This window comes from Ahaetulla prasina, chromosome 1 (assembly GCF_028640845.1).
Source record: "Ahaetulla prasina isolate Xishuangbanna chromosome 1, ASM2864084v1, whole genome shotgun sequence".
NCBI lineage: Eukaryota > Metazoa > Chordata > Lepidosauria > Squamata > Colubridae > Ahaetulla > Ahaetulla prasina.
The window spans coordinates 245,483,285-245,495,701 of record NC_080539.1 but is presented as its reverse complement, the minus strand read 5'-3'; the positions used below and the strand labels follow the sequence as shown (position 1 = coordinate 245,495,701).

The window sequence follows — 12,417 nt, the reverse complement described above, 5'->3', positions numbered from 1 at the left end:
TTGAAATAGTCAAACAAGTTAGATTTTGGAAAGCTGCTACTAAGGATCCTAAGCCAAAAACAATTACAGCTTAGTGACTGTTCAAAGTTACAACAGCACTGAAAAAAATGAATTATGATCATTTTCCACACTTATGACACCTGTGGTCACACGATCAAAATTCAGATGCTTGGCAACTGGCATGTATTTGTGACAGCTGCAGTATCCTGAAGTCATATGATCACCTCCCCCCACCCAAAATTAAGAAAATTAAGTTCAAAGTGCTGTGATTAGGGTCACTTGAATGTAAAAAGAAAAAATTGGGATGCTGGTATCTGACTTCTCTTTTACTCATTTCTGCTTTATTTCCACCTCCATTTGATAGTGAGAGTGGAGAACATTGAAGTAGACACAGAAAGGTAATGCCTAGAGAGACCCTATTTTTGTGGAGTCTTCGTAGAACTTCTACTCTGTCTCCAGGACAAGAACTGAGTTAGTAACAGTAATACTTCAGATTTACAGGGGGAAACGTGCTTTGGAGCAGGGGTCTCCAACCTTGTCAACTTTAAGACTTGTGGACTTCAACTCCCAGAATCCCTCAAGGTTGGAGACCCCTGCTTTGGAGCATACAGTTATACTTAAGGAGCATTTTTGTTTTGTTTCTTACATAGGCTCCCCTCTGCAAGTCTAGTGCAAGCCTAGGAATCTACACGTTCCAGGAGTTACTGAGAGGTGAATGAAACACCTTTTGTCTCTCAGTTGATAGTGTTAGAAGAGCCCATGGTTAAATCCAGGGTCAATAGTTTCCATGACATGGTTGTCTGATGAAGAATTATTTTAAATCTATATATCATTGGCTCTGTGACAGGCTAATTTAATCCAGCCTGACCTGGAAATTAGCTTCCATAGATTCTGTTTATACAACGTATTTTTCAAATGTGTTTAAACAAGTATGAGGTTTTGTGCCTTTTATAGGATGGATTTTCAGGAAGATCTTTTCTTTTATGTACACTGAGAGCATATGCACCAAGACAAATTCCTTGTGTGTCCAATCACACTTGGCCAATAAAAAATTCTATTCTATTCTATTCTATTCTATATAGTTTGGTTGGCTGTGGCTACAGTTTGTGTGAATTTAGCCATTTGCAATTTATTCAAGAAAATGTAGTTAATTCATTAAATCAGACTTAGTGTGATGAATGAACCAGACAAAAATTACTTACTATTCTACTGCTTTTCACATTTATCAGCAGTTATTACTATCCATTTCTGTGGCTTCTGTGTATGCAGCAAACACTGTCTTTCTTATCACTGTGTTAAAATAATTTCTGTTATAATCTTTGTGCTACTGCCAGTGGGTGGATGTGCTAGAAATAATACTATTTTAATATTAGATAATATGTTAGATATCTTATCTAATATATTTCTAACAATATATTATAAATAATGATTGATTATTCAATTATTGATTGAAGTAATTATTCCCCCTCCCCAAAAGCAGTTATTCCTTGTTTGTTGAAACACTGCAAAATTATCATATCTGAAAACAGATCATGTCAATTCCACCTGCACATGTTTATATATGTAAATTGTGAATATGTATAAGCAGAGAATGTGCAGTAACATCCAACATAGAATGGAACCTTTAAAAAGTGGTTTTAAAATCTTTTGCTAAAAATATTTTTCTAAGTGCTTATTTTTTTTTTTAAAGTAGGTGCACTTTAATTCTGTAGAAGCCTTTTTTAAGAGAAGACCTTGGTCTTTACATACTAGGTTATTTTTATATACTGGAGGCTTTTTATTCCTTCAGTGCTGTTTCTATGGATTTATTTTCTGCCTCTTAATGTGTAGTTATGACGCTGATCCTATTCTACTTTACTCATTTACTTACAGATTCTATTTTGCCTAGACAATGGGAAGCACAGTTAACATCAGTACCTAAAACACCTGATCTTTGATTAAGCTTTATTCAACAACCCACCCACCCCCAATATTTTGGATGTGTTGCATTCTGTTGCATGTATTTAGAAAAAAAACTTGAGTTAATTGTTCTTGGAGATGTGATGAGCTTAATGCTGCATTCAGACATCTGCACAGGATCAGTAGTGTCTGCAAGGGGGAACAAGGTGGGTCAGACTGAGGAAAGCACGGTTGCAGTGGTGTGATGCAAGCCTCTCTCCTTTTTACATTTGTTTCACTGCTGCTTGCATGCCCCAAAGGGTAAGACATATCTTGCAATATTGCTTTTAACTGAAGCAGAACCCTAGAGATACTACTGTACAGTGCCCTAAATTTATTCCATTCCCCTCTATCCTATTTCCATCATAGAAACTGGATAAATAAATGAATAAGGGAAGTGGTTATCACAAGTACTAACTCAACTCTGAATGAAGTTCCAATATTTTCAGATGCTCATATTATTCCTTTCATGTGGAAGTTGACATCTAAGCAAAGAAAATGGCATACGTATAGCTAAAAGGCCTATTCTTCAGCATTGGAAAGATAAACCTATGGCCCATGGGTTGGCAGAGTTGATGCCCTTGGCAACTTATGAATGAATCATTTATCAGCATGAATTAGCTAGGGATGATTATAATGACACATGGTTACTGTTCATTGCAATGCTTCTGAAGAACTTTGTGTTTATGTATCTGTCAATATATGTCATGTAAATTTTTATTTCTTGTACTTTTGTGTATTGTTTATTTTTATTCTACTCAATAAAAGCAGTAAATAAATAAGTGATTTTATGCAGTTTCATTCAATTAATAAATCTAATAAAGTTACCAATGCAATATGCAAGACACTATGCAGTACATATAATAGTAAAAATCATAATGAAAACAACAGCTTCATGAACAGCACCTGGAGTCATAGCCATCTCCTTCATCTCAGCCCCCAAATGCCTGTTCAAATAACACACATTTTCTCAATGTGTGTGGCACATGAGAGTTCAATGAGGGCACTGATCATATTTCTATATCTTGGGGAGGGGGCGTGATTTTTGCACTATCATGCTCCCTCCCTCCCCCTACTCCACTCCAATTGATGTCTCAGATAGTCTTAGGTATAAATAACAAGCAACATGTGACCTTCCTTGTACATTGGATCAGTAATGCTGAGGATATCCCCATGACTGTTGGGACCACCATGAAATTCCAAGTCAATCCTGATCCCAACTCCAGGGCTGTGGATTGAAATCAACCACCATATTAAAATATTGGATATATTAACCCCTTTATTAAGGGCTACATCATGTGAAGACAGTGGAAAAACATAGGCATGTCTCAATTCTGATTGCACCCTTGGATTACCATCTGATGGCCCAGTTTAAAATGGCTCAATTTAAGAGCCTTGGTGGCGCACTGGTTACAATACAGTACTGCAGGCTAACTCACTGCTCACTCCAGGAATTTGATGCTGACTGGCTCAAGGTCAATTCAGCCTTCCATCCTTCCGAGGTCGGTAAAACGAGGACCTCAATATAGCGGCTCTGTAAGCTGCTTAGAGAGGTTTGTAAAGTACAATGAAGTGGTATGTAAGTCTAAGGGGTGTCAAACTCGTGTCATCATGGCAGCATCATGTATCAGGACTTTCCCCCCCCCTTCAATAAACCCGGCATGGGTGTGGCCACAAGTTTGACAGCCCTGGTGTCAGTGCTATTGCTAACTCATTTCCTTCTGTTTAAGTGAGGGTCAAAACATTTTTTTGAAGGGCCTCTGTAATGGTATGTGGGAAAGATGTACTTTCAGATTTGCAAGATTCTGTTAATGTAACCTTAGGATAAAGTTAGGGCTACTACTTCTGGGCATGCTTCTTGTCTGGACTGCCTTGAATGGCTGACATCAAACTTGAAAATCTGAGATATTTGCCATGCCCCCATTGCTTTTGTGGACTCAGTTGCTGTTTGTCAGTTCTTTACCGTGCAACTCTTCCTGTAGTCTCCTAAGGTCATTTCCATATATCATTGTAGCTACTGTGAGAATTGTTCGAGGCATCTGTTAGATAAAATCTTTCAGGTTCACTCTGCGCTGGACTGCAACTGTGCAGATCCTGTTGAATTAGCTAAGGTACAGTCTGGCATGTTATCTAGGAGTAGTTAGAATCCATTGGTTGTAAGACAGTTGATAAGAGTACTCAAAGATATGACTGTCACCTAGTTCTAAATCTTTGAATGAGGGGGTGACTCCAGGGGTGAAATGCTACCAGTTCAGGCTGGTTCTCCTGAATCGGTAGTAAAAAATGCTGAAAAAAGTAAAAAAAAATGTTCTGATGATCAGCTGTTCAACAATCAGCTGTGCCGCGTGATTTATATTTGCTAGAAAGCAGGAAATCCTGCTTTCTAGCAAATCCTAATTGTGCGGCACAGCTGTTCCCCCCTCTTGCTGTTTTACTTACCTTTGCAGACTTAGAAAAGGCTTCTTAGTGCCTGCGGTGTGCGCATAGGCATGCATGAAGCGAACTGGGAGCAGACTTCAGAGCATTTCACCCCTGGGTGACTCCTCCTGCACTTAAGAGAGGCAGCGGCTTCCAAGAAGCTATCACTGGACTCAACCATATTAGATAATTTCCAGCCTGTTTAACAATTTTTCCTTCTTGTGGAAGGCTGTAGAGAAGGTGATCATGCTTCAGCTTTAAAGGACGAAGTGTATCATGCAATCAGATTTCAAGGCTGGGCACAGTACAAGTAGTCCTTGTTTAAAAACCACAATCAGGACTGGCAACTTCATGGTTAAGTGATATGGTTGTTAAGCAAAACACTGTGATCATGATGGGCAAATCATCACTGTGATTAAACAAGATATCGTATGACCACCACTTGTGATTTTACAGCCAGCTTTTCCATTGTCTCTGCTTATCCGAAAAAGGCTGTGATGGATCTAAATGATGATCACGTGACCGTTGGGACATTGTGTATATATGAGAATCAGCCAGAAAGTTACTTTTTCAGGGCCATTGTATTTTGAAGTCACTATGCAGGACAATCATTAAGCAAATCTACTTGTGTTGAGATCAGGGACGCAGTGGCTCAGTGGCTAGGACGCTGAGCTTGTCGATTGAAAGGTCAGCAGTTCAGCGGTTCGAATCCTTGGTGCCGCGTAACAGGGTGAGCTCCTGTTTGAGCTTCTGCCAACTTAGCAGTTCGAAAACACGTAAAAAATGCAAGAAGAAAAATAGGGACCATCTTTGGTGGGAAGGTAACAGCATTCTGTGTGCCTTTGGCGTTTAGTCATGCTGGCCACATGACCACGGAGACATCTTCAGACAGCGCTGGCTCTTCAGCTTTGAAACAGAAATGAGCACCGCCCCCTAGAGTCGGGAATGATTAGCACATATGCGCGAGGGGAACCTTTACCTTTACCTTGTGTTGAGATGCATTGGTCATACTTGTAGTTGTGGCATGGGACCAGGATGGAAGTAGTATATCCATCCTGGAATTTGATTTCTTAGCAACCTTCTATATCATCAATCATGGTGTTTCTAGATACGTTCATGAGATTGAGAGAGAAACAGAGAGAAGTGCTCCTGGTTCTGGTGCTTCTTTTCCTTCTTCTAGGACTAGTCCCAGTCAGTATTGATGGGGGAGGAGAAGTCCAGCCCTCTTATTTTATGAAGTACTTCTATATTCTATTTACTCCCTGTTGTCATTTAAAATCTACTTGAGACTACTAGGTGGGGGTCATTGGTTGGTGTGAAGTTAGACATCATCAAAATACTGTTGATATTCAGTTGTACATCAGTGGTGGGATTCAATTTTTTTTACTACTGGTTCTGTGGGTGTGGCTTGGTGGGCGTGGCAGAGGAAGGATACTGTAAAATCTCCATTCCCTTTCCACTCCAGGGGAAGGTTACTGCAAAATGCCCATTTCCTCCTGATCAGCTGGGACTTGGAAGGCAGAGAATAGATGTGGGCAGGGCCAGGCAGAGGTGGTATACCAGTTCTCCAAATTACTCAAAATTTCCACTACCGGTTTTCCAGAACTGGTCAGAACTTGCTGAATACCACCTCTGTTGTACATCTAAGTGATACTGTCAAGTTCTGAGTCAGTGTTTAGAGTTGGGGAGGGTGTAGAGGGGGAGGAACAGACTCAGATTAAACCCTAGTAAGACCGAATGGCTATGGGTTTTGAGATCTCTTGAATCTAGAGGGGATTTTTTTGACTTTGGTTCTGAATGGGTCCTACTCCCTCAAATAGACCCAGTAGGTAATCCTCCTTGGCTCATAACTCCTGTTTGAAGAGTGGTAGGAGTGGGTCAGAGGACCTAGGCATATTTTGGATTATAATTTTGCCGAAAGGGTTCATACTATTCTCCCGTTCTCCAATTTCCTAAATTTGCTATATTTTTCTTTATATAATTTTTTGAAGATTTTTAAAAAAAGATAAATGATTGGATGTAACTTCTTTAATTAATACAGCAAGAACATATATAAAAGAAAGTTAAGAAAAAGATAAAAAGAAAAAAGAAAAAAAGGTGAGAAGCTGTACAATAAAGAGAAGATAATTAAATCTGTTACGTCCAATCTTTATAGCAGCTACCAACCAATTATCCTTCCTTCCTAAGATTATTCCATATATTTGCCCTCTATTCCATCTTTAGTTTATAATTTATAAACTGAATCATACTTGCTAAAGCTCTCTGTTACTGTACAATAATTCAAACATTGCAATATCTTTAACTCTGATTTCAACTTTCTAGATTTCTATCAATATCATTTCAATTTTTTCTTGTCAATTTTTCTTGTGTTTTTTTCCTGATTCTATGTAAATTTAATAGAGAATGATTCGAAAATAAAACCATCAGTCTAAACCCAGCAATCTGAAAATCTAGTTCTCGGTGGACCCCTTTCTCTTATTGAACAACACCCTGAACTCTGTACCCCTGTAAACATTAAAAGAAAAAAAGAGAGAGAATAGTTTGAAGGCTATCAACATAATAGGTAAATAAGAAAGTAGTGATTTTATGGGGATCTTTCTGAATAGACGCCAGTTTGAAATGCACACTGCTGGAAATAGTTTTCCTTGAAGGAGAAAAACAAAAACCACTTGTTGAAAAACTGGGTGAGGTTCCCCGCCTCCTCTTTATCTATTTTCCTTTTGGACAGACATTTTTTTTGAGGGGGGGGGACACCTTCAAAAATGAAACTTCCAGTCCTATTCTAGCAACTGTCAAGGCCCCTAATTACTGTTGCGAAGCCTCCCGATCCTCCTGTCTGCCACAATTACCGAAATGACGTCCGCAAAGAAACGCCCCCTCTCTCCGAAATTCAACAGGAGCCTGCCCCGCCCTCTGCCCGCTTAGGTCCCCAGCGAAAAGCACCTGAACGTTTCCTCGCCTTCCCCCCCCACACACACATTCTCCCCACCCCACAACGGCCCCCGTTTGCTTTAAACTCTTCCGCCCGAGAAAGAAACGACGTTAATTGCAGTTTCTGTAAATGGAAGTGACTCATCTTAAAGGGGAGCTGGGCGGGAGGCAAAGGTGGGCAGGAGAAAGAAGCCGGGTGGGTGGGTTGGGGAATGGGAAAGCTGGGCCGTTTCGACCGGGAAGGTGGTTGTACCACAACGGTTAAAAAAAAGAGGAAGCCCCTCAATTTCTTGGTCTCCCAGTAAATTCACATTCACACACACACACCCCGCTTCGCCCTTCCCGCGCTTCTTTTCCCACTCCTCTCAGGAAGTCCTGTCAAAGCCGCTTGCAACAACAATGAGCCTTCAAAGGAAGCGGGAGCGGATTCGGCGTTGGGGGGGACACACATCCTTCGGCAATAAGCCGGCGGCGACGGGGCTCCGAAAACGTGGAGCTGTCATCTCTTCTGCCGCCCACCTCTGGTGGGTTTGGCTCGGAGGGCTTCGCCTTTCTGGCTGGGGAGGGGGGAGAAGGGGTGGGTCTGAGCGAAAGAGTCCCGCGGGGGAGGCTTGTCCAACAGAGGAGAGCGAGGGGAACGGCCGGCACGAACTGAGAAGGCGGCTTGTGGGCGAGGACGTCCAAGCAAAGCCGGTCTGAACAATAGAGAGGAGGGAAAGGGAGAGGAAGAGGCGGGGGGGGGGGCGGACGGGCAGAGCCAGAGCGGCGCAAGGAGGCGGCTGCCGCTACCGCTGAAGGAGATAGGGTTGCGGTGGGTGTGTACGGTCTGGGCGGGCGGGCGGGCGTGTGTTGTGCGCACGCCTTTTGAGAAAGCTGCGGAGAGGGACCCCTGCCACCCTCCGCCGGCTTGTTGGCAGCGGCAGCTCCCAGCAGACACTGTGGCAAAAGATGGGAAGTGCCGAAGCGGGCTGCTGAAGACGCCTCCATCCCTCTTTCCACCCCGCCATCCCTCCTCGGGGGGCGCGCGCGCGCGGGCGCGTGGCTCCCCTCCTCTCTTTCTCTCTCTCGCCCCGTCTCTCTCTCTCTCTCTCTCTCTCTCCCCTCTTCTCTGTGCTTCCACTCACTGGATATTACCCAGCCGGCGGGATCGCTTGCTGCTGTCGCCGCCGCCGTTCCTGCTCGCGAGCCCCTTCTCCCCGTGCCCAGCCATGAACCCCGCCGAGGGGGCAGCGGAGGAAGGAGCGGTCCCGGATTCGGAGGTGGACGCCTTTTTCCGAACAGGTAGAAACGCGGAAGGACGGCTCGGCCAGGCAGGGGCCGGGGGTGGGTGGGCTGTGCTTGACACAAGGCGAGAGCGTTGCCAGCGCCCAAGAGAGAGACCTGGAGGCGAGCTTCGGCGAGGTGTTGCCTTGTGCGGGGGACGATTGGCGTAGCGGCTGCGTGAGAGATTCGGTTGCCTTTGTTACGGGGGAGTGGGGGGAGAGAAGAGAAGAGAGAGAAGCTGAGGGGTTCCTAAATGGGGAACCTTCTTCTGGATTCACGCCTCCTTCCGATCCTCCGTCTCATCTCCCACCCTGTATTGTTTTCCTTGGTTTGTTACGAGCAAAAAAAGAAAAAAAAACCCTACAAAAACCCCGCAACTTCGTGTTTCCTTCTCTCTCTCTCCCCCACCCCCGCCCCCTATTCTGGCACTGGGCAAAACGTCCTCTCCCTTGCCAAACGGTGCTTTTTGTGAGCTGAGCTTTGGTGTGCTTTTACCGCGGAAGGATGGGGTGTGTGTGTTGGGCGGCGGTGTATGTGTGGGGGGGAAAGAACAAACTGTTGGCTGCTGCCTATCAGTTGTCGAAGGCAAGGCGAAGCTAAGCGGACGGATGCTGTGCTCCCTTTCCTTTCTTACGTGTTGGGTTCCATTTAGGGGTGTGCGGTTTGTGGTCTCGTTGTGTTTTCCTGGGCTTCGTGGTTGTCTGATCACTTATTGCTATTTATTTATTTATTTATTTATTTTAAAAGAAGAGGATTTTGCTTTTGATCTTCGATCACTTTTGCACAACCGAGAGGAGAAGGCTTGTTGGGTCTTTTAGTATCTCCAAGATTCCGCACTACTACTCGCGTTGTTTGAACGCCTTAGTGCAGCCTGTCTCACCTCCTGACCTTTTAGGCGTAAAAGTCGAGCGAGGGGATGAAACGACGCTATATTAGTGTAACGTTTTGCCTTTCTGGGGAAGGCAGTCAGTGGTACATACGCTGGCTTTCTGAACACATCTTCTAAGCCGATGTATAGAACAGGTCTGGTGATGGAGCCAGAGGCTTAGATATTAGCTATCTTCGAGCTCTTACTACGATATGGTACAGTGTTACCTTGCCGGGGTTTGTAAGAGGAATAAGAATTGTGGGCGGGGAAGAAGATCTTCAGTAACTACAATTTACATGGTGAAGAATGTCTTCACTAACTACAATTTACTAGTGTGTAACAGAGATGCCATTAACTCTGCTTTCAGACCTCAGCAATTAACATAATTGTAAATACACTCATGCCTCTTTTTCAGGTATCTTGCTGCTCTGTAGGTGATGGTGATATCAATGTTTTAAAATACAGGGAGTCTTTGGTGTACAACCATTTAGGTAATAACTGTTCAAAGTTACAATAGTGGTGAAAAAAAGTGTCTTATGCCAATGGTTATGTGACCAAAATTTGGACATTTGGCAACTGGCATGTATTTACAACGATTTTCAAAGTCATGTGCCACCTCCCTAGGGTGCCTCCAACAAGCAGGATCAATGGAAGAAGCTGAATGTGCTTAAGGACAGCAGGACTCACTGTGCATTGCTTAATGGCTGTGGCAAAAAAAAAATAATCATTGAATCAGGTGACTCATTTAAGAACCACATCATGTAGTGACAGACATTTTGGCCCCAATTATGGTTGTAAGTTGAGGAAGTTCCTGTAGCTTCCATATTTTCAGTTACGACTTCTCACCAGAATTTCGGTAGAACTCTCTGGGATTTTAACAATGTATGGATGTTTCCTGGAAGGGGAAGGCTTTTCTTGCTGTGAACTTTACAGTCAGGCCTTTGAGAAGGTCAACATAAAGGGCATGACAGGGGAACTGGTGTTTGCTCCTTAATTCTGACACCCACAATAGAAGTGTGAATGCAAGTAGCTTCATTTCTCTAAAAGGGCACAGGAGAAGGCGGCTTGTGAATTGTGCCTGTAAATGCAAGAGGGAGCTTGTTTTCCATTGATGTTCTTAGTCTAACAAAAGTGCAAGAAATGTTCTTCCTTCCCTGTCTTCCTGACCCCGTAACAGAACTTGCCCCAAAGTGGGGAAGTCGTCCAGGCAGTTGACATTAAGGAGTGCAAAGTATCCCTTACTTTCTTTAGAGGGAGGCTTGACCTTTCTACATGGGGGGTTGTTTTTTTGCTCCTATGGTGACCGTCTGCTTTGCTTTTCCAGCTGCTTTTCTATTCATCTTAAATTCAACCCCATCATCTGTATCATCCAAGGTTCCTGCAGTCACACCAGACATTCACATTACCTCCACAACTTTTCAAGAAATTTATTCATGTTGGACTTTCCTTCTTAGTCCCCTGCCATTCATAGAAGGTTACAGTCCACTTAAGGGAATCTGCTTTGATCTCAGAGGATAAGTATAATAAGATAGGACTGTGCTTGTATCTCATGAACTTCTTTCAGCTGAATGATATTTTCTTATTGAAACCTTAACAGGGAAACTAGCAAACCAATTGTAGACTTTTCACAGGTTTCTGGAGTACAAATGGGCTTTGTATGGTAAAAAGGATACCTTTTAATTTGTACAAATCTTACCAAACTCGATATCTTTAATTCTTTGTTTTTATTTTGTTTTAATTCTTTGTTGCTATTTGTTTACTTTGAAAAGTAATTTCTTAATTCTTTTTTAAAGTAATAATCTGATGAGACATTTCTGGCCCAAACAGAAATTCAGTACTGAAATAATCTTGTTTATAATTTAGATTAGGAGACCTGTGGATTTAGTGTATTATATGTGTGGTTTGGCATTCAGATTCATTCAAAAAATATTTGGCACACTGTACATAAGTAGTGATTGTGTTCCAGGCAGGAATTTATTATTAAGTCATAAACACAAACATTCATTTGTAGTCATCAGATAAGGCAGAATTTTAAATTTAGGAAAACAAGTGGACAGTGAGCGAGAAAGATCCAATTTTCTGACTGTGGGCTTCAAATTGATGAAGTCACGTCAACTATTACTGGAAAAATAATTCACTTAGAAAAATTATCTTTCAGTTTGTACAACTTTTCTACATTGCTTATGTACCATAGATGTTCAACATACTTAGTGTTATTGTCAGTACTGATAGATGCTAGGAAAGGGGACAGAGTAGAAGAGAACAGAACAGTGAGTAGCTTGTTCAAAGAACACACTGTAGTAAAGAAAACTTTATAAACAGTTAAAAGCCCTAGTTCAGGGGTGTCAAACTCAATTTCATTGAGGGCCGCATCGGGGTTGTGTTTGACCTCGGAGGGCTGTGTGTGTGTGGGGGGGATGGGCCATGGCTGGTGTTGGCATAGCCATGGGGTGTGACACAGGACTGCACATCTACACACATGGTTTTATACATTTATAAAAATAGAGAGCCATACATTTCTGTGATTTTGTTTCTTTAATACTTACTTGATCTACTTGATCACCTTATGAGAGACCAGATCAAGAAACTGACTCCATAGGAAGACTAGAACTATAAATTATTGACATAGGCTATATTAGCAGAAATAGGGATGCGGTGTCTTAGTGGGTAAGGCACTGAGCTTGTTGATCGAAAGGTTGGCAGTTCAGCAGTTCGAATCCCTAGTGCCACTTAACGGGGTGAACTCCTGTTATTTGTCCCAGCTTCTGCCAACCTAGCTGTTCGAAAGCACATAAAAAATGCAAGTAGAAAAATAGGGACCACCTTTGGTGGGAAGGTAACAGCGTTCCATGTGCCTTTGGCGTTAAGTCATGCTGGCCACATGGCCACGGAAACGTTTTCGGACAGTGCTGGCTCTTCGGCTTTGAAACAGAGATGAGTACCGCCCCCTAGAGTCGGGAACGACTAGCATGTATGTGCGAGGGGAACCTTTACCTTTT

The 12,417-nt window shown here is 42.8% G+C and overlaps 1 protein-coding gene across 1 annotated transcript in view; it reads left to right on the top strand.

The window, feature by feature from the left end:
* Window positions 1-8,192: 8,192 nt before the first annotated feature.
* Window positions 8,193-12,417, top strand: part of KALRN (kalirin RhoGEF kinase) — a 545,114-nt gene continuing 540,889 nt past the window's right edge. Inside the window, exon 1 of the mRNA XM_058195145.1 lies at window positions 8,193-8,568. Coding sequence (XP_058051128.1) covers window positions 8,496-8,568 — 73 coding nt within the window. The 5' untranslated portion in view covers window positions 8,193-8,495. The remainder of the gene's footprint in view (window positions 8,569-12,417) is intronic.